The 21,855-nt window shown below is 32.5% G+C and overlaps 1 protein-coding gene across 8 annotated transcripts in view; it reads left to right on the top strand.

Moving 5' to 3' along the window:
* LOC127170111 (citron Rho-interacting kinase) overlaps window positions 1-21,855 on the top strand; it is an 86,206-nt gene that overhangs the window by 18,094 nt on the left and 46,257 nt on the right. For all 8 annotated transcript variants that reach the window (XM_051117891.1, XM_051117893.1, XM_051117895.1 and 5 more), the window contains exons 8-15: window positions 1,653-1,793; window positions 5,503-5,628; window positions 7,732-7,827; window positions 8,102-8,218; window positions 8,384-8,493; window positions 10,766-10,940; window positions 16,450-16,647; window positions 21,374-21,427. In XM_051117891.1, the coding sequence (XP_050973848.1) occupies window positions 1,653-1,793; window positions 5,503-5,628; window positions 7,732-7,827; window positions 8,102-8,218; window positions 8,384-8,493; window positions 10,766-10,940; window positions 16,450-16,647; window positions 21,374-21,427 (1,017 nt within the window). The remainder of the gene's footprint in view (window positions 1-1,652; window positions 1,794-5,502; window positions 5,629-7,731; window positions 7,828-8,101; window positions 8,219-8,383; window positions 8,494-10,765; window positions 10,941-16,449; window positions 16,648-21,373; window positions 21,428-21,855) is intronic.

A 21,855-nucleotide genomic window follows, 5' to 3' on the forward strand; every position in this document is an offset into this window, starting at 1 on the left:
GGAAAGAGCTATAGTTTTCAAAGTCGGACATCGCTTGTTATGATTTTCAATGGCATAGAATTTAGTAAGGAGGCTATGACATATCTAATACCATACCAGTATCCATGCGACTACTAAATTGTCCCTAGCAATAATTTTAATTAATTAAAGGAGAACTCCACTTCCAGAACAACAATTCACAAATAATATACTCACCCCCTTGTCATCCAAGATGTTCATGTCTTTCTGTCTTCAGTCATAAACAAATTATGTTTTTTGAGGAAAACATTTCAGGATTTTTCTTCATATAATGGATTTCAATTGTGCCCCCGATTTTGAACTACCAAAATGTAGTTTAAATGAAGCTTCAAAGGGCTCTAAATGATACCAGCCGAGGAAGAAGGGTCTAATATAGTGAAACAATTGGTCATTTTTTTGGAAAATAAAAATGTGTATACTTTATAAGCACAAAAGCTTGTGTAGCACAGGCTCTGCTATGCGCGTTCACGACGCTACGTATTGAATCATGTCGAAAGGTCAGGTCAAATGTAGGCGGAACTACAGACCCAGTGTTTACAAAGCGAATGTGCAAAGACTAAGAAAGTGAAAGTAAGTCAAACGCTGTTTACAAACAAAAAGCTACAATGATGTCAGACGATTCTGAAGTTGTAGGAGAAAATAAGATGGAGTTTTTCACCATACTCTACCTTTTTGAGCCGGAGACAGACGATGAACTCGGACGTGATTCATAGTAGTGATGGGAAGTTCGGATCATTTTACCGACTCTGACCTTTAAAGTCTTGTTCAGCAAAATGAACTAATCTTTTTTCAAGTCATTTCATTCATTTTAGCAAAATCAGCATCACGTGACAGCCCCATAAGATGAACGAACGACTCGAAAAACCCGAAGACTCGAAACAGGTGAACTAATTCCAGTACAGAACCTAATAGGATGTTGCGCATTGCGTCCCTGAGACGACTCGTTCTTCGCGAATCACATTAAAGATTCGTTCAAAATGAACGAATCGTTCAAGAACGACCCGTGGACGCGCATCCCAGAGCCTGTGCTACCCAAGCTTTTGTGCTTAAAAAGTATACAAATTTTTATTTTTCGAAAAAAATGAGCGATCGATTCTCTAGATAAGACCCTTCTTCCTCGGCTGGGATCGTTTAGAGCCTTTTGAAGCTGCATTTAAACTACATTTTGGAAGTTCAAAATCGGGGCACCAATCAAGTCCATTGTATGAAGAAAAATCCTGAAATGCTTTCCTCAAAAACCTTAATTTCTTTATGTTTAAAGACAGAAAGACATGAACATCTTGGATGACAAGGGGGTGAGTAACTTATTTGTAAATTGTTTTTCTGGAAGTAGACTTCTCCTTTAATGAAATGTCTGTTGTCTGCCATTATGTCCCCACCACAGCCAAAATCAAACTTACACCCTTGACTGTTTGCACTGTAAATAATATGTATAATTTATAGTTTGTACTTTCAAAAACTATAAATTTGACTGTATTTTACTGCGTGATTACATACAATGCAATGAACAGTTGCCGTTTACAGTTGTACAGTATATGGTAAGATCATTTACAAACCAATTAACAGGTGTTTACTGTAGCATTTTTAGTCGGCTTCTGTAAAAATGTTTACAATGCAGCTTTCTTTTCTCTCAGGCTGTGAAGGCGAGTACAGAAGCCACTGAACTCCTGCAGAATGTCCGTCAGGCTAAAGAGCGTCTGGAGCGAGACCTGGAGCGTCTGCAGACCAAAGAGGACTCCACCGACAGCCTGCGCAGACGCCTGCGAGAGACTGAGGTGATGCACTGCACTGCTTCTCCAGACACTTCATTTTCACCATCCGACTGAATCTAAATGGCTTTATTTACAAATATCATGATTATGACTAGAACAGGTTCAATTTATTGTTATTGCACAAAGAATAAGCAGGAAACAATTCCTGTAGCACAAACAGTAGAAGTGATAAAATAAAATGTAGACATTGAGTGTAGTGTTACCCACTTAGGATAAAAGCATCTGCCAAAAGCATGAATATGAGTGCAAATGTAAACAGCGTAATTAACTCATTGTAATCCACGTTTGCTGACATTTAGCCTCAAGCTCACAGCTGGTTGGTTCAATGTTAATGACTATTCTGATGTGATTTTTCCATTTCAACAACTGCAAAAATTATTTTCTTATTAAGTATTGTTGTGTTGTTTTAATATTACAAATATCTAACCATTTTTAAATCAAGATACATTTACTTAAGAAAAATAACATCTCCCTTTTAATGAATTTCATTTTTTGTCATTTAAGCATAAAATAACTTTTTTTTTTATACATTTTTCAGAAAACAAGACGTCATATCTTAAGTCATTTTGCTTCTCAATTGATTTAAAGGATGTTTAGATATTTCCACTGGGAAACAAGACACAAATACTAAAAAAGAAAATAATTTTTACAGGGATTTAGTCATGTTTTCTGGATAAATAAATTGTTTAAAAGCAGAAATATCTGCCAGTGGGGTAAGAAAAATAATCTTATTTTCCCTTTGAATTAATTTTATTTTTTTGTACCCCACTGGAAGATATTTTTTCTTGTTTTAAGCCTTAATTTACATCATTTTGATACATGTTTCAAGAAACAAGACTTGATATCTTAACTGTTTTTGCATCTCAAGTAAATTTATGTTGATTTAAGAATGTTAAGACATTTGTACTGAAGAACAGGACAAAAATACTAAGTAAGAAAATTATGTTTTGCAGGGTATTTATGTATTTATTTAATTTTTTTAAAACATATATTTAGATATTTGTATTGGAAAACAGGGCAAAAATGCTAAGTAAGAAAATAATTTTGTGTAGTGTATTTATTTTTTTATTACTATTAGTTGTTTTTGATTTTTTTAAGAATATTTATATATTTGTACTGGAAAGCAAAACAAAAATACTAAGTAAGAAAATAATTTTTGCAGGGTGTTTAGTTTTTAATTTTTTAAAGAATGTTTAGATAACGTACTGGAAAACAAGATAAAAATACTAAATAAAAAATACATTTTTGTTGGGTATTTAGTTTTGTTTTATGGACTAATACTCTTAAAACAAGAAGAATTCCTGCCAATGGGGTAATAAAAATAATCTTGCTTTCCCTTTAACTTAATTTTATTTTTCTTACCGCACTGGCAGATGTTTTTTTCTTGTTTTAAGCATAAACTCACAAGACTTGTGTCTTGATTTAACCGTGTTTCGATATTTGTACTGGAAAACAACACAAAAGTACAGGTATTTAGCCATGTTTTCTGGATAAATAAATAGCTTCAAAGCAGAAATATCTGCCAGTGGGGTAAAAAAAATAATCTTGTTTTCCCTTTGAATTAATTGTATTTTTTTTATACCCCACTGGCAGATATTTTTTCTTGTTTTAAGCCTAAACTCACTTAATTTCAATACATGTTTCATGAAACAAGACTTAATGTCTTAACCGTTTTTGCATCTCAAGTAAGTTTATATTGATTTAAGAATGTTAAGATATTTGTACTGAAAAACATGACAAAAATACTAAGTAAGAAAATATTTTTGTGCAGGGTATTTATTTATTTTTTTATTACTATTAGTTTTTTTTTAAGAATATTTAGATATTTGTACTGGAAAGCAAAACAAAAATACTAAGTACGAAAATAATTTTTGCAGGGTGTTTAGTTTTTAATTTTTTAAAGTATGTTTAGATAATGTACTGGAAAACAAGATAAAAATACTAAATAAGAAATATATTTTTGTTGGGTATTTAGTTTTGTTTTATGGACTAATACTCTTAAAACAAGAAGAATTCCTGCCAATGGGGTAATAAAAATAATCTTGTTTTCCCTTTTAATTAATTTTATTTTTCTTACCCCACTGGCAGATGTTTTTTCTTGTTTTAAGCATAAACTCACAAGACTTGTATCTTGATTTAAGCGTGTTTCGATATTTGTACTGGAAAACAGCACAAAAGTACAGGTATTTAGCCATGTTTTCTGGATAAATAAATTGCTTAAAAGCAGAAATATCTGCCAGTGGGGTGATAAAAATAATCTTGTTTTCCCTTTAAATTAATTTTATTTTTCTTACCCCAATGGCAGATGTTTTTTCTTGTTTTAAGCATAAACTCACAAGACTTGTATCTTGATTTTAGAGTGTTTCGATATTTGTACTGGAAAACAACAAAGTACAGGTATTTGGCCATGTTTTCTGGATAAATAAATCGCTTAAAAGCAGAAATATCTGCCAGTGGGGTAAAAAAAATTGCCTTTAAATTCATTTTATTTTTTTTACACTTAATTTCAATATATGTTTCATGAAACAAGACTTAATATCTTAACTGTTTTTGCATCTCAAGTAAGTGTATCTTGATTTAAGAATGTTAAGACATTTGTACTGGAAAACATGACAAAAATACTAAGTAAGAAAATATTTTTTGCTGGGTATTTATTTATTTATTTATTTACTTATTTAATTATTTTAAAGCATATTTAGAAATTTGTATTGCAAAACAGGACAAAATATTAAGTAAGAAAATAATTTTGTGATGGGTATTTATTTATCTATTTTAAGTATTTTGTATTATTGCGTTTTAAGAATTTTTAGATATTTGTACTGGAAAACAAGACAAAAATACTTAGTAAGAAAATCATTTTTGTTGGGTATTTAGTTTTGGTGTATGAAAAAAATCCTTAAAACAAGAAGAATAGCTGCCAATGGGGTAATAAAATTAATCTTGGTTTCCATTTGAGTTATTTTATTTTTCTGACCCCACTGGCAGATATTTTTTCTTGTTTTAAGCCTAAATTCACTTAATTTCAGTACATGTTTTATGAAACAAGACTTAATATCTTAACTATTTTTGCACTTCAAGTAAGTTTATCTTAATTTAAGAATGTTAAGACATTTGTACTGAAGAACAGGACAAAAATGCTAAGTAAGAAAATAATTTTGTGCTGTGTATTTGTTTATCTGTTTTATGTATTTTGTATTATTGCTTTTAAGAATATTTACTAAATAAGAAAATCATTTTTGCTGGGTGTTTAGTTTTGTTGTATGAACAAAATCCTTAAAACAAGAAGAATTCCTGCCAATGGGGTAATAAAAATAATCTTGCTTTCCGTTTGAATTATTTTATTTTTCTTACCCCACTGGCAGATATTTTTTCTTGTTTTAAGCATAAACTCACAAGACTTGTATGTATTTAAGAGTGTTTCAATATTTGTACTGGAAAACAACACAGAAGTACTAAGTATGATCATTTTTTGTAGTATGGAGCCATCTCAGGTCATCATGTACAGTTTAGACACAGTCTAACCTTAACTTTAAAATCTGATTCATGAATATAAATATTGTTCCTGATCTGACCCTTAAATGCAATTTGTTGGTGAAATCTAGTGCATTCAGGTTGAGTCAGTTATGCTAAGTAATATTTTTGAATTGAATACAATCAGTTAATTTAGATGTTACCACATAAAGCTCATTTTTCCTTTTTTGGGATGGATCAGGATGGAAAGAAAACCCTGGAGAACCAGGTGAAGAGGCTGGAGATGGTGGAACGGAGAGAAACTAAACTCAAAGAAGACATTCAGACCAAGTCGCAGCAGATCCAACAGATGGCTGACAAAATCATGGTAAGCCTGAGACGCGAGCGAGCGCTGAACTCCCGCTGATTTACACATACTGTATCTTTAACACACACACACAAACAAACAGGTAAACACTGGAGCCCTTCACTCAACACAACGTGCTGATGAAATGCGATTGCTGCGCTCCAGAAATGTCTGCTGGAGGTGTCACATGCACGCAGTAAAGCTACTTAATTAAGACGCGTAACACTTCTTAGTCACGCGCGGTATACCTCCTCAAACCCTCACGCTTGCATTAAACACACACGCACGTTTTCGGTTTTATTCGTTTTTCTTCGACCTGCTTAGCCTGGCAGTGTCACCGCTTCTTTTCCTCAGCTCCCAGCATGCTCTCTGGCCCTGTCACGGCTCCAAAAGTGACAGATTGCAGTGGATCATCTCAGTCTTTGGCCACAATCATGTGTGTCACAATGACGATGTGATTTTAGCTGGATGATTTATAGCGTGTATTATTGATTTTTATGAATTAGTCATGACTAACAAGTACTTAAAAATGAAATTGCACGTTTTGAGTTTATGTGGACATCAGAGTTGTTATCTGTAATTAATTCTAGAAGTGCTAAAATCATTTTCATTAGTTGAAATAAGGCTGAAATAAAATAAAATATAAAAATTATGTGAAAACTTTAAAAATTAAAATGCTTAAATTGCTAAAACTTCACTGAATTAAAATAATACAGTTTAAAAAAATAACAAAAAATTACTAAAACAAAAATTAAAATGAAAATAAAATTATGTGAAAAGCTTTATAAAAAGGTGAAGTACTAAAAATTACTAGAATGGAATGGATGGAAATTATAAAAATACATTACAGATAAATAAATAAATATTTAATAACACTGACAGTTTTTCACTATGAATTATATTTTAATTTTTGCTTTGTACTTCCAAAACGGATAAATTTGGCTGTATTTTACTGTATATTTATGTGTAATGCAATGGTAAACCATTTACAGTGTGTTTTTTTTTTTTTTTTTTTTTTTTTTTAAACAGGCTAAAGGGTTAATAAAATTTATTTAAAATAATTTTTTAAAGTAGTAAATTAATTTAAAAAAAAATAAAAGCATCAAAACAAAAATAAAAAAGAAATAAATATTTAATGACTGTTTTTCACTAATTTTTGGTTTTGTACTAAAACTGATTATTTTACAGTATATTTATATGAAAAAAACCATTTAAAAAAATAGGCGTTAAAATATTTAAAGTAAATTAAAATAAACATCAAAAAAAATAAGTATTATATGAAAAACCTGAAATAAAAAAAAAAATAAATTAAAAAATAAATTAGAGCTAAATATTCAAATATATGTAATAAATACAAAAAAATTCAAAAGCACGTAAAATTATGAAACAAAAATGAAAATGAGAACGGAAATTATAATAATTCATTACCAATATAAGGAAGTATATAAATATATTTATTTATTTAAGAACTTTTACTGTTTTTTTTTAACTGTTTTTTTTTTAACTGGCTAAAGGGTTAATTAAATTTATTAAATTTATTTAGTTGTTTTTATTAATTGAAATCAACCTCAAATAAAATATAAGTATTATATGAAAAACCTTAAAAATGTTAAATTACTAATGTTAAAAAGTGCTAAATTACTAAACCTGAAATAATAATAAATGAAAGCTAAATAATACAAATATTTTAACAAATATATAATAAGAATGACTAAGGCACAAAATGATTAAAACTAAAACAAAAATTAAAATCAAAAGTAAAAATATAAAAGCTCATTTAAAATATTGATTATATTAATTATAATTAATATAATTAATGATATAATTATAATTATAATATTATTATATTAATTATATTAATATGAATTATTAGTAAATACTATGAACGCATACTGTAAATAATATTGAAATAACACTGCTGGTGACCTGTTAAGAAAATATATAAATTAAAATTACCTATTGTTTTTTTTTCTAAAATAAATAATATTAAATAGACTTTTACTGAAGTCACACACTTTTTAATTTTTCTCCTGGGAAAAATACTCTAGCAGTCTCTCAGTATGAAACACATATTTTGTTATGTCTCAGTGGTATATTAATTTTTCCTCTGTTGTCTGCACACAGGAACTCGAAGAGAACTTGCGTGAAACACAAGCAACAGCACAGCGTATGGAAACACACCTGGAACAGAAGAAGAAGCTTTATGAAGACAAGATCAAGGTTGGGCAACACACACACACACACACACACACACACACTTCTGCTCATGACAAATATCAGTGATATTCAACAGAGTGGTTTACCTCCATTGCTGAGTTTACTCAGAACTGATATACTCTGACTTTGATGCTCGTTATTGATGTTACAGTGACTGAATAAAAGATCCTGACTCTATATTTATCTTTGGATTTAGATGAAACCTTTCAAGGCCTCATTTCAAGGGCAGTTTCAGTTCATTTGTCAGGTGTAATAATCCAGTGCTTGTGTTTTGCAGGTTTTAGAGACTCAAATGAAGGCTGATTTGGCTGAAAAGGAACTGCTGGAGTCCAAGCAGAACGCGTATGAGGAAGAATCTCGCGAGCGGGGAAAAGTGATCAGCGACCAGGCAGCGGTAACATGTCATTTTGCTTTTTCTGAGTGATTATATGATCCATATGACCAGCACTAACCAGCTGAACTTGTAAAGAAATTCAAGCCGGTCCATCCATTAGTAAACTAAGGTTCTACTTTGAATTGAGGTGTATAATTTACTCATCACCGACTCTGTTTCATGTAGACGATCAATGCCATGGAGTCAAAGATGACTAATCTGGAGCAGAGGATCGCTGAGCTGTCCGAGGCCAACAAACTGGCAGCCAACAGCAGCATTTACACACAGAAAAACATGTGAGTTTACATGCATGACCATACAGACTCCAGCTGATTCAGTGATGGAAGCAAATCATTTTCAGCTGGTAACCACAAACAGTTATACACATTTTATTACTTGACTGAAGAGCTGTTTGTTTGGATTATTTTTAGTAACACATTTAATTATTAATTGAATTTTTTTTCATATTGCGGTTGACTGTTGTTGTTGTTATGTAAAAGCAATTAGCCATTCTACTTCATGCTGTGCCACATAATGTCATGAAATACACAGTCAAACACATTTTGTTTGGATATGGTGTTTATTACAATTACATTTTTTGCATTAAAGTTTATATCTGTTACAGTTACTTAAACTTAAAAAATGTCAAAGTACTAAAATGACTAAAAATGAAATAAAAATAAATGAAACCTAAATAGAGTATTTAAAAAATACAAAAGCACACAACGAAATTGCTAAAATTAAAATGAAAAATTACAAAGAAACAGAAACAAAACTATTTAAATAAGCTATAATCATATGTAATATTGTGAAGGATCTTTTGAATTTATAGTGTGTATGTATGTATATATATATGTATATGTATATATACACTACCGTTCAAAAGTTTGGGGTCAGTACATTTTTATTGTTTCTTTCTTTCTTTTTTTTTTTTTTTAAGAAATTAATACTTTTATTCACCAAGGATGTATTAAGTTAATAATTAAAAGTTTATTAAAAGTTAATAAATAATTTACATTGTTATAAAATATTTATATTTTGAATAAACACTGTACTTTTTAAACTTGTTATTCATGAAAAAAAAAAAAAAAAAAAAAAAAAAATCACAGGTTCCAAAAAATATTTGGCAGCACAACTGTTGATATTATCCAACATTGATCATTCTAATAATAAATCCGCATATTAGAATGATTTCTGAAGGATCATGTGACACTTAAGACTGGAGTAACAGCTGATAAAAATTCAGCTTTTCATCACAGGAATAAATTCTATTTTAAAGTATGTTAAAATAAAAAACATTATTTTATATTGTAAAAACATTTTGCAATATTACTGTTTTTTTTCTATATTTTTAATCAAATAAATGCAGCCTTGATGAGCATAAGAGACTTCTTTAAAGACTATTACAAGTCTTACTGACCCCAAACTTTTGAACGGTAGTGTATGTATATAATATATATATATATATATATATATATATATATATATATATATGTATATTTTTTTAATGTTTTTAATAGAAATCGCTCCTAAAAAACTATTTAAATAAACTATAATCATATGTAATATTGTGAAGAGTCTTTTGGGAATGTCCTTTTATTATATTGTAATTTATAGTGTATAAAATAAAATGCAAGAAAATTTATTTAAAAAAATAAATATTATATAAATACAATTATGAGTTTTTATATTTAGAATGTTTTTAATAGAAATCGCTCCTAACAAAAATAAGAAACAAAACTATTTAAATAAACTATAATCATATGTAATATTTTGAAGAGTCTTTTGGGAATGTCCTTTTATTATATTGTAATTTATAGTGTATAAAATAAAAAAATATATATTTAAAAAAATAAATATTATATAAATAAATTTGAGTTTTTACATTTTATAATGTTTTAATAGAAATCGCTCCTAACAAAAATAAGAAGAAACAAAAGTATTTAAAGAAACTATAATCATATGTAATATTGTGAAGGGTCTTTTGGGAATGTCCATTTATTATATTGTAATTTATAGTGTATAAAATATGTATATTATATAAATAAATGTATGAGTTTTTATATTTTATAATGTTTTTAATAGAAGTAATAAATACCACCACTTGTGGCTTATTTTTTTATGCTTTTATGTAATATTAGTATCAAGTCAGTCTTTTCACAGTCAATTTCATGCCACACACATGAATGAACCGTGGATATTTGGATATGAAATGTGTTTTGGGAATGTAAAGGTTAATTTCAGGCTAATGTGCCATGATAGCAGATTTTCAGGGTTAAGCACAAAGTTAACGAACAATGACCTGGTGTATTTGTATTATATCAAGGCTTTCATATCAGCTTCATATTATCCCTGCTGAAAAAGAACAGCAGAGTTGTGATTTAGATGCTGCTGTGCTGATGATGTTTCCACTAGACTAGCTTAACCAGCACGGTTAACAAGCTCTATCAGGTTTTGGAAACTCTATCAGGTTTTGGAAATGAACTGGGAGATGGTTAAACAAAATGCAGTTTCAACTTTACAGTTTATTCCTTTGAAAACTCTCATAATCTTGTTTGTAATCTTTAGGAAAGCCCAAGAGGAGATGATATCTGAACTCAGGCAGCAGAAGTTTTATCTGGAATCTCAGGCTGGAAAACTGGAAGCCCAGAATGCAAAGCTGGAGGAACATCTGGAGAAACTGACACAACAAGAGCAGACTAACAAGAGCAGAGTGCTGGAGCTGGAGGCCAGACTGCGAGAGGTGAGTGACGACACAGACGAGCATACAACGACGATGAGACCATATTTTACCACTAAAACACTTGAAATGAAAAAGAAGTTGAAAACAGCTGTGCTGCTTCGTATTAGGGATGCACGATATTATCGGACTGATATCGGAATCGGCCGATAATGACTTCAAATGTAAATATCGGCATCGGCCCGATATGAAAAATTATGCCGATATGTTTTGCCGATAAGATGAATATGTTAACTCACATGTGCTAAGGGTGTGCTAGGGATTAGATCACGTCAGCAGTGTGGCTCATTCTTGAAGCAAAGTTTTGACTGAATGAGGAGTAGATTCACTGTTTTGTATCGCTGCATTTAAACTGAGAATACACATACAGAATGATGCATAGCAATAGCACGTGCAGTGGCAGCAGCGGCTATAGGAGAAAACGCGCCGTTGTTCCATTTGGGATAATTTACTGTTGCCTGTTTCATATCCAGTCACTAGATCGCTAAATGCACATTTTAAATGGTTTTATGGTGCTCTTTGTTGTATTTTGAAACCCAATGGCTGTGTTTGCACATGACATGATCTGCATTTAAAATAAAAAGTAATTACGGCGCGCGGTCAGTGAATTCTCTTTCTTCGGCGGCGCAACGGCAAAACACACTGTTGCTCATATGAAACATTTTTCGTGAATATGACACAAGTGAGGTACAAAGCATTCTTTATAAGTTAAATAATTGGTTAGCAGGCAAATGTTAGTAGCGACCATACTTTTGGATTCATGCAGTTCGAGCCAATACATTTAAAGCCATAAGCGGCTGTGTGTCCTGTTTTCCCGGTTGGTCACGAATTGCCACAAACTTAATAATATTTATAGTTTCTTTTCACAAATCATCACCGTCTCACCCTTTAATTTCGCAGGTTTGTTTTCTTGTCATTTACTTTTAATCCATGTTGTCGGATCATTTATGCGGGTAAACTGCGTGTGGGAAATAAAAGATTTCGTGGCAATAAATTAAGAATTCGTTAATACGACTTTTTAATTCGTTCCCTTATTTTACAAATTAATAAATTAATAAAACGTAGGAACGAATTAACAAGTTGTAGGAAATAATTATGTTCGTGTCCCGCAGCCCTGTCAGAGCGCAGTGCACCGTATAAAATAATTAGAAATTATAATTAAACATGACTTAGTGACTACATTTCTATTACTTTCTTTCCATGTTGAATGCCTTTGTATTGCAGGGCTCTAGAATGATCAAAACTGTCACTTTTTTTTTTTTTTTTTTTAATGTGCAAGTTAAAATTTGACGTGGTCGCACTGCTCCATACAGCGCGGGTTACAGAGTTACAAAGCCGTGGCATATTCAGGATTTCACTGATCACGCAAAGAGTAGTTTTCGTTGTGAGCGCTTCGGGTGTAGAGCCTGGTTTGTATTTGTAGTGTCAGCACGAGCCAGGTGGTGACGGCAAAAAGGACGCGACTATTCTGGAAACGATGGCGGACGGAGGATTTGGTTTTCGAGTAGGGTAAAAGACCGCTTGTTAAACCAGAGAAGGTAAACATGTTGGTATTCTTGTGCAAAAAAAGTGTACTGTTTTGCCAGTTGGTCACGAATTGCCACATAACTTAATATTTTTATTTTCCCAAATCCTCACCGTCTCACCCTTTAATTTCTTAGGTTTATTTTCTTGTCATTCACTTTTAATCCATGTTTTCGTATCTCTTACTGTGATAAATTGCGGGTGGGAAATAAAATATTTCGTGGGAATAAATTAACAATTCATTAATACTACATATTAATTCGTTCCCTCATTTTACAAATTAATAAATTAATAAATCATAGGCACGAATTAAGAAATTGTAGCAATGAATTATGTCCTGTTCATGTCCCGCAAAGCACCCTCACAGTCACCCAGTTTAGTTCTACTTTTCTGTTTTCGTTTTGAAATGTTGTATTCAGATTGCGAATTCGAAAGTGAAAGCATCCGAAGTTCGGCTTATAACATAGCAAAAGTGAACTTAATTTACAAAATTCAGATCATAAATAATGCTAGTCTACTGATGAAAAAGAAGGGATTGAATGTAAACCACTCATTACTATTTATTTAATCCTAACGAATAAGTTATTGTTAAAAACTAACTTTCCAAATAAAATGATATATATCGGTATCGGTATCGGTATCGGCCAAAATGAGATGAAAAAATATCGGCATATCGGATATCGGCAAAAATCCAATATCGTGCATCTCTACTTCGTATTTTTTGTGGAAACATCGATGCATTTTTTTTTTTTTTTTTTTTTTTTTTTTTTTTTTTTTTTTTTTACAGGATTCTATGGGTCAGTATCACCACAGAGTGCCTTTCGACCCTCACAATACTCAAAAATGTTGGTCTTAATTTCCCATTCGCTTTATGCCGTGTCATAAATAGTAGACGAGACACTTATTTCACGAGACTGGGTTCACGAGAACGAGACAAGAAGATTTTTAAACTTTACTTAAGAAATCCTCAATGATAAAATATATATGGAAAATAGTCTTTTATTCAACTGAAAAAGACAATGCAAAAAAATTAAGGTGCATTTTGAACTTTATGATTAAACTTCCATTTTAATGAATTATATGCAGTAATAAACAACATTTAAACAAGAGCTTCACGGTTCTGGATAAACTGAGAATCCCAGTTGTTTTTAATAAATTCTGATTCCGATTCTGGAGAAAAAAGATTATAAAACTAACCATAAAATAACGTCATTTACTAGTGGCTCTGACAAACTGTTCATTGCTTAAGTCTTTTAAAAACATATATTCATTTAAACAAAATTAAAAAAAAAAAAAAAAACACCCTTTTTACCTTGCCAAAATAAGCTCTGCAAAAATCATCCTGTTCTGGTTGAGGCTGCTTTAAATGCAAATGAGCTCTGCTTGCCCCGCCCCTCTCTTCTCTCTATGGAGTGACGAGCCTGTTTACTTTAGCTGCGTTTAGCCTCTAAACTTGCTAACTAGCACATTATTAGGAAAGGCGATCGCAAAGATTCGGCCTTCAGATGTTGGCCTCAGCACATAAAGGGTTAGGGACAAGGTCACCAGACATCCCGTTTTTCCCGGTAGTTACAGTTCGTTGTCGATTAGGCAGAATCGCACTGATAGTCACACAGCAGAAGCACTATCTCTCGCACATGCCCCACTTCTCCAGTTCTTAGACAGTGCGCGATCAGTTCTTAGTGCTCAAATACACACACATTAGTCCAAATGTTTATCGTGTTGAGTATCTCACGTAAATACTGTCGGTTATGGCTTAAGTGAAAGTAAACAGGTGGATGAAAACTGAGAATGTGTCAGCATTACATGCATTCCTTCCATCTTAAAGGGACAGCATTCCTAATTAAATACCTATCTGTCATTAATGTTAACCAACAAAAGATGTTAAATAAATGTGTAGGCTACATGTTAAATAAACCTCCTGTATCTGAAAAATTAGTTTAATTTGTATGGCATTTGTCTTATTGTGCTTCTTTTTCAAAAATGATAAATTATATATAGGCATATATATAAATGAACAACTATAATTTTTATAAGTTGCTCCTTTTTTGATACCCTTAAAGAGACAAAAAAATGAAAATTGTCATCATTTATTCAAGTTTTCCCAAATTCAATGATATTTATCATAGGCTAAAGAGAGTCTAAAGAATTAATGATTATTTTTGTTTGAAGACTAAAGTAGCTACCAAAATAAATGTTGGTAACTGCAGTTTGACTAAAATTAATGACTAAAAGTTGAAAAAAAAATGCAATGACTTTTCATCGACTAAAACTGTGAAAGACTCAAATGACTAAAATGTGACTAAGACTATTAAGCATTTTAGTCTCAGGATAAAGAATAAGACTAAATCAAAAATGCCTGTCAAAATTAACACTGCACTCAAATTGAGTAATTTCTTATTTAACAAAATATTATTAGGAGAACAAAATTTAAAAAAAAAATATGGTTTGAATATATTCTACTCTCATACAAATTTGTGTATTGGACATAGCAAAATAAAACGTATCCTCTAAAAAAAAAAAAAAATCTATAAAATGTATCTAAAGAGCCAAGTAATGCTTTTGTTATGTATATAAAAGCGTAGCCTAATATAGCACACCCTTTCACAGTCTTTGTTAAGTTATCATGGCAAATTAGTTACTTAGGTACAGGACACCAAAAGGCACCCTACAGTGATACTGACCCCTATGATGAATAGAAAGTTTGAGAAAACAGCATTTATTTGAAATAGAAATCTTTTGTAACATTATAAATGTTTTTAAAGTCACTTTTAATCAATTTAATATATACTTGCTTTTGAACATTTCTTGTTTTAAATAAGTTTAATGTTTTTTTTTCAGTTCATTTAAACAACCCAGCAGGGTGAAACATATTCCATGTGGTTTCTTAATTAATATGAGTCTGTGATTAATATGATTATTATGGGCTCTAATCTGTTAAATATGACTGTAAGGCAGGAATGTATTAATGTATATTATTAACATCATAAATTTCTGTAAAGCTGCTTGAAACACTTTGTATTCTGTAAAACTATAAAAATACAGTTGACTTTATGCACTTGGGGAGAATACTGAATCATGTTTCACCCTAAAATTGGCAGAAACAAATAATTTAGATTTTGCATGAAGAAAATGAGATCTTAATCTGTTGGAAATGTATATGTTTTAAACTATTTTCTAAAACTATTTATAACTATACTTTTTTTCTTTTGCATCATGGCATTATTTTCTCATCACTGCCTTTAATTAGTTGATTTAGGTAAAAAATAATTGTTTTACTGTGATATAATAAAAATGTATGTAATGGCAGTTTTGGGGGAAATTGTGCCTGAAAGAATAGTTCATCCAAAAATGAAAATTTCCTGACAATTTACTCACCTTCAGGCCACCATCTAAGATGTAGATGAGTTTGTTTGTTCATCAGATTTGGAGAAATCTGGAGTAGCATTGCATCATTTGCTCACCAATGGATCCTCTACAGTGAATGGGTGCCGTCAGAGTGAGAATTCCAACAGCTGATAAAAACATTACAGTATTTCACAAGCAATCCACACCACTCCAGTCCATCAATTAATGTCTTGAGAAGCCAAAAGCTTGCATGTTTGTAAGAAACAAATCCACCATTAAGACGTTTTAACTTTAAACTGTCACTTCTGGCCAAAATACATTTCCTCTCCTGTTGTCTGTCACATCAAAATCTACCGACATATTTGTTTAGAGCTGTTTTAGACTGTTTTGGCTTGCAAATGGTGGTTCATCTGTGCATATTTCTCTCCTGATTCAGATTAAACAACTTTTTTATTAGAGGAAGCGTTATTATGGATTATGGGCTCATATTTTAGAAGAAGACAATGGTTTGAATTTAAAACTTCTTGATGGATTTGTTTCTTACAAACATGCAGCTTTTGGCTTCACGAGACGTGAATAGATGCTCTGGAGTCATGTTGATCACCCAGTAACTGTAGTCCTGCTGTGTGTTCCTCCACAGATCGGTCTGGAGCACGAGGAGCAGAAGCTGGAGATCAAGCGGCAGGTGTCGGAGCTCACGCTGTCCCTGCAGGAGAGAGAAGCTCAGATCAGCAGCCTGCAGGCGGCCCGTCATGCACTGGAGAGCCAACTACAACAGGCCAAGACCGAGCTGGAGGAGACGACAGCAGAGGCAGAGGAGGAGATCACTGTCCTCCGGGTGAGGATTTACGTTGTGATGAACCTTAAGTGACCATGACCCAATCCATCTCTCTCATATATTTAAAGGAGAACTCCATTTCCAGAACAACAATTTACAAATAATTTATCCACCCTCTTGTAGGGCTGGGCGATATGGGCAAAAAAATGATCACAATATTTTTTTTCATATCAGTGGATATCGATAATTATCACGACAAATGTCAAATCTTTATTTCTTTCCAGTTTAAAGTCAGATTTTTGCTCTAAAGTGAAAGTTGTAGAAACCAGACCATTAATTTTCCTTAACAAAAAAACATGTCTAAATAGAAAAATTAATTTCTCCATGTTCTAATGAGTGATATTGTTTCAAATCAAGAAATAGGTTTGGGTTGTCTGATAATAATAATAATAATAATAATAATAATAATAATGTCACTTTTTTTAGAAATGTACATTTGATAGTAGCTTGAGGATGCAGAGGTAAATTCTTGTTCATTATCAATCAGTAACATCTGTAAAAATTGTAGCAACCTCAGTTTTATATGGTTAAATTTATTCTTATATATATATATTTTTTAAACAGTTTAAATTAAACACAGTTAAAGTCACACATAATGATACCTCAATACCATGGTAAAAATATAACTATGATTTTATAGGTAGCCTGTATGAAAACGGTAGTCTAAAAACATTCAGTATAAATGCACACATGCTATAGCTTCATCACAAATACATACTTACTATAATTGTATACCATTACTCCTGTAATAAAATTCAGTGTGAATATCCCACATTGCTGCCACAATACCATGATGCAGTGAGTGTTACTACAGTAAATCCATTATAAATGATGGCGATGTGTAGATTGAAAAGCCTTCTGACTGTCTCGTTGCACACAGCTTTAAACTTGTTTGAATCACAGTGTCATCACTGAATTCAAGTGTTTCACACTGGATCTCACAGCGCTGTTTAGTGCTCACGTAACAGAGCCATTCGCATATCGCGTTTTTTGCGCACTCATGTTCGTTATTTCAAATTTAGGTGCCCGCCAGCTGCGCTCATAACGGAAACGACGCGGCCGTGACGTGCATGCGGCCGCATCGAGATAATAAATCCATCTTCTCTAGTGAGCACGCGCAGTTTATGTTTGAACTTTGGTCTGAGTGGTTAAACCGTTCGTGTGGCGCGCCTCAAATGAGTCACGCTGTTTCGTTTCGCTTTTGGCAAATAAAAATTATATCAAACATTCATCGAACTCTTCATGTCGTTTTATCGAGGAAATTTATATCGCGATAATTATCGTTATTGAATTATCGCCCAGCCCTACCCCCTTATCATCCATTATGTTCATGTCTTTCTGTCTTCAGTAGTAAATAAATTATAGTTTTTGAGGAAAACTTTTCAGGATTTTTCTTTATATAATGGACTTCATTGGTGCCCCGATTTTGAACTTCCAAAATGTAGTTTAAATGCAGCTTCAAAGGGCTCCCAGCCAAGGAAGAAGGGTCTTATCTAGTGAAACGATCGGTTATTTTCATTTAAAAATACAATTTAAATACTTTTTAGTCTCAAATGCTTGTCTTCCCTTGTTCTCCTGCTGAACTCTGTGTATTCTGGTTCAAGACAGTTATGATATGTTGAAAAACTTCAATCGTATTTTCTCCATCAACTTGAAAAGTCATTTCAAAATCATCCTACATCACTGCAGAAGTACCGACACAGGCCCTCATTTATCAACAGTGTTGGGGAAAGTTACTTTTAAAAGTAATGCATTACAATATTGAGTTACTCCCTAAAAAAGTAACGAATTACGTTACTTAGTTACTTTTTATGGAAAGTAATGCGTTACTTTACTTTTGCGTTACTTTTTAAATCTGGGCAGGGCTTGCTTGTTTGTTTTTATTATAAAAAGTTATATTTTAGGCAAGTGTAAAAGCCTTTTCACACCAAAAGCCTCAGACTTTGAGAAAAGTAAATTCACGTCAGTACAGTAGACCGCAGAAGAAAAAAAGTCAACTCTTCAGCAATAAAAAAAGAAAAACACATATTATATTATCTCGAGTAATTTTTGCTTATTAGTATTATTAAATTGGATCATTATAGGTCAGCCTCAAAGACATCAGTTAATAAAATGGGGTTAAATGCATAAAAGATATTTGTATTATTTAATATATTTAATTATTTGCAGGTTTGTGTAATATTCTGAGTTGAATTTCACTGTTTTGTAAGATGAATTAATGCATGTTCACATTTATTCTTGAACTAACATCTTACTCCCGATTTCTCTCAACATGGGGACAGGAGAGCTTTTAATCATTAACTGGGGGAAAGTAGCTGGCGTTACTTATTTGAAAAAAGTAACTCAGATATTTTCTCGTCAATTAAAAAGTAATGCGTTACTTTACTAGTTATTTGGAAAAAGTAATAATATTATGTAACTCGCGTTACTTATAATGCGTTACCCCCAACACTGTTTATCAACAATGCATAAAAGAGGTTCTATATTTTGTCATTTTGTCCTACGAATAGAAAATTAGAATGTGTGCAAGTAAAAAAAAAAATCCATATTTATCAAATGTGCGTACGTGGTTCTTACGCACACCAGTAAGTAATCATTGTTGATAAATTCCACATGTTCTTAAGCACCATGTCACGTTCATGGTCATTTGCATTCAGAAACGCCTCCAATAATGGTGACAACACCTCCCTTTATAAATCACATGAAAGTGTAATGTCCTCACCGAAATCATGGTACGTGACACAGACTGAGATGTCCTTCACTGCTCTCACTAAACAACGCAGCACGGCCTCTGAAAATGCGTTCTCTGTGCAGCGCATGGTTTGCTGAATTTTCCAACAAAGCGAGATCAGCCATGACACTATAATACATTCCAAATTGCTTCCCAGCTGCACGGCAAAAAAACAAACAAACAAAAAATGCTTATCTTACTTAATATTTTCGTCTTGTTTCTAGTCTCTAAGTATCTAAAAATAAAAATAAAAAATCTAAATATATTTACTAGAAAAGCAAAAAGACTAAGATATTAAGTGCATTTTGCTTAAAATAAATAAAATTATCTGCCAGTGTTTTAAGAGGATTTTTTAACCATGTTTTAAGAGGATTTTACACTGGCAAATAGTTTAACTATTTGTAAAGGGGTCATCGGACGCCCATTTTCCACAAGTTGATATGATTCTATAGGGTCTTAATGAAAAGTCTATGATATACTTTGGTTAAAAATTCTCGATGGTAGTGTAAAACAACACCCTTTTTTGCCTTGCCAAAATGAGCTCTGCAAAAATCATCTCATTCTGGTCGAGGCTGCTTTAAATGCAAATGAGCTCTGCTCGCCCCGCCCCTCTCTTCTCTCTGTGGAGAGACGAGCCTGTTTACTTTAGCCGCATTTAGCCGCTAAACTTGCTAACTAGCACATTATTAGGAAAGGCAGTATGTCTTTTACAGATTTTCACACCAATTATACAAATGTTTAGCTTGATCTATGAAATTATTAATTGAGTATTTGCAATTAAAGGACACAGGAAACACGCAGTGGCACTTTCTGTCTGTAGTATCACTATTCTACCACAAGATTCTCTGCGTAAGCATGCTCAGAGTTGTGCTTATATTTACATACATTTGTACGTATAAGTGCAAGTTGGTAGATCCCACACTTCGCATGAAACTGTTCTTACACTTATTACGCATGCATTCGTGCATACGCATTGTTGATAAATGAGGGCCCCAGTCTTTGCAAAGTTAACATCCAAAAAAGATCGAACACCCTTAACAAAAAAGGTGAAACGAAAGCGATATAAGATGATTTCGAAGTTGAGGGAGAACATGAGATGAGAGTTTGTTGACATACCCTAACTGTCATGAACCGGAAAAGAACAGTCCAGGCAGAGTAAGACAAGTGTTTGAGATTAAAAAGTATATAAATTGTATTATTTTTGAGAAAATAACCAGTTGTTTTGCTAGATAAGACCCTTCTTTCTCGACTGGGATTGTTTACAACCGGATCATTTGAAGCTGCATTTAAACTGCATTTTAGAAGTTCAAAATCGGGGCACCATATCAGTCCATTATATGGAGAAAAATAGAGAAATGTTTTCCTCAAAAAACATAATTTCTTTACGACTGAAGAAAGAAAGACATGAACATCTCGGATGACAAGGGGGTGAGTACATTATCAATCAGACGACAGAAGGCATTTTGATCATCTTGATCATTTGAAATTTCCTTATCGAGTAACTTAAGCAAAAGTCAGCTTGACTGTAGCTTATGTAAGTAGTTTGTATCTTGGAAAGCTAAACTTTCAAAGTAGCTTCTGAAGGAGCAGCGGTCGATATAATCCGTATCATTTCACCATATTGCAGACTCCACGCATCTCCTTTATGTCGTTCAGTCGTAATGAGTAATCATGTGTTTCTGTCGAATCTCTCCGTGGACTATTGTGTTCCTCATCTTCACAGTGCTGTAAACATCTTCCCACGCTTCTCTGCGGTACGCGAGGGCTGAGACGCTCCTTTTCAATGCATCTATGACACGGTTTCATCCTCGTGGCCCGTCGCTCTCATGCATGACATCACACCTGTCATGACACTCGAGTTCATTTCACAGCGCCGCTGCTATCAGCTCAAATGCACTTTACTGCAGAACTCCACGCAGCACTCTGGCAGAGTGCACACTTCTTGCAAACATGGCAATTTTAACTCTCATTTGGTTTCTTTCTTTTTTTTTTAAGGCCCATCGGGATGAAATCCAACGCAAGTTTGATGCCCTCCGAGACAGCTGTGCGGTATGCAAATGAGCTTTTCTCTCTATTTGACTCATCAAATGTGACCCAAACCAGTTCTACCTGTACAGATTGAGTGTGTGGATGGTGCATTTTCCATAAGCAGCATCTGAGTCAGAACTAAATCAACCTTTTTCTTGATATCACAATTTTAGTTCAATATTTATATGAATGCACACTACCGCTCAAAAGTTTAGGGGTGGTAGATTTGTAAAATATTATCGAAAGCAAGACTTCTATGCTCACCAAGGCTGAATTTAATTGATCAAAAATACAGTAAAACAGTAATATTTTTTACAATTTAAAATAAGTGTTTTTTATTTGAAAATATATTAAAATGTAATTTATTTCTGTGATCAAAGCTGGATTTTCAGCATCATTACTTCAGTCTTCAGTGTCACATGATCCTTCAGAAATCATTCGAATATACT

The sequence above is a fragment of the Labeo rohita genome, chromosome 8 (assembly GCF_022985175.1).
Source record: "Labeo rohita strain BAU-BD-2019 chromosome 8, IGBB_LRoh.1.0, whole genome shotgun sequence".
NCBI lineage: Eukaryota > Metazoa > Chordata > Actinopteri > Cypriniformes > Cyprinidae > Labeo > Labeo rohita.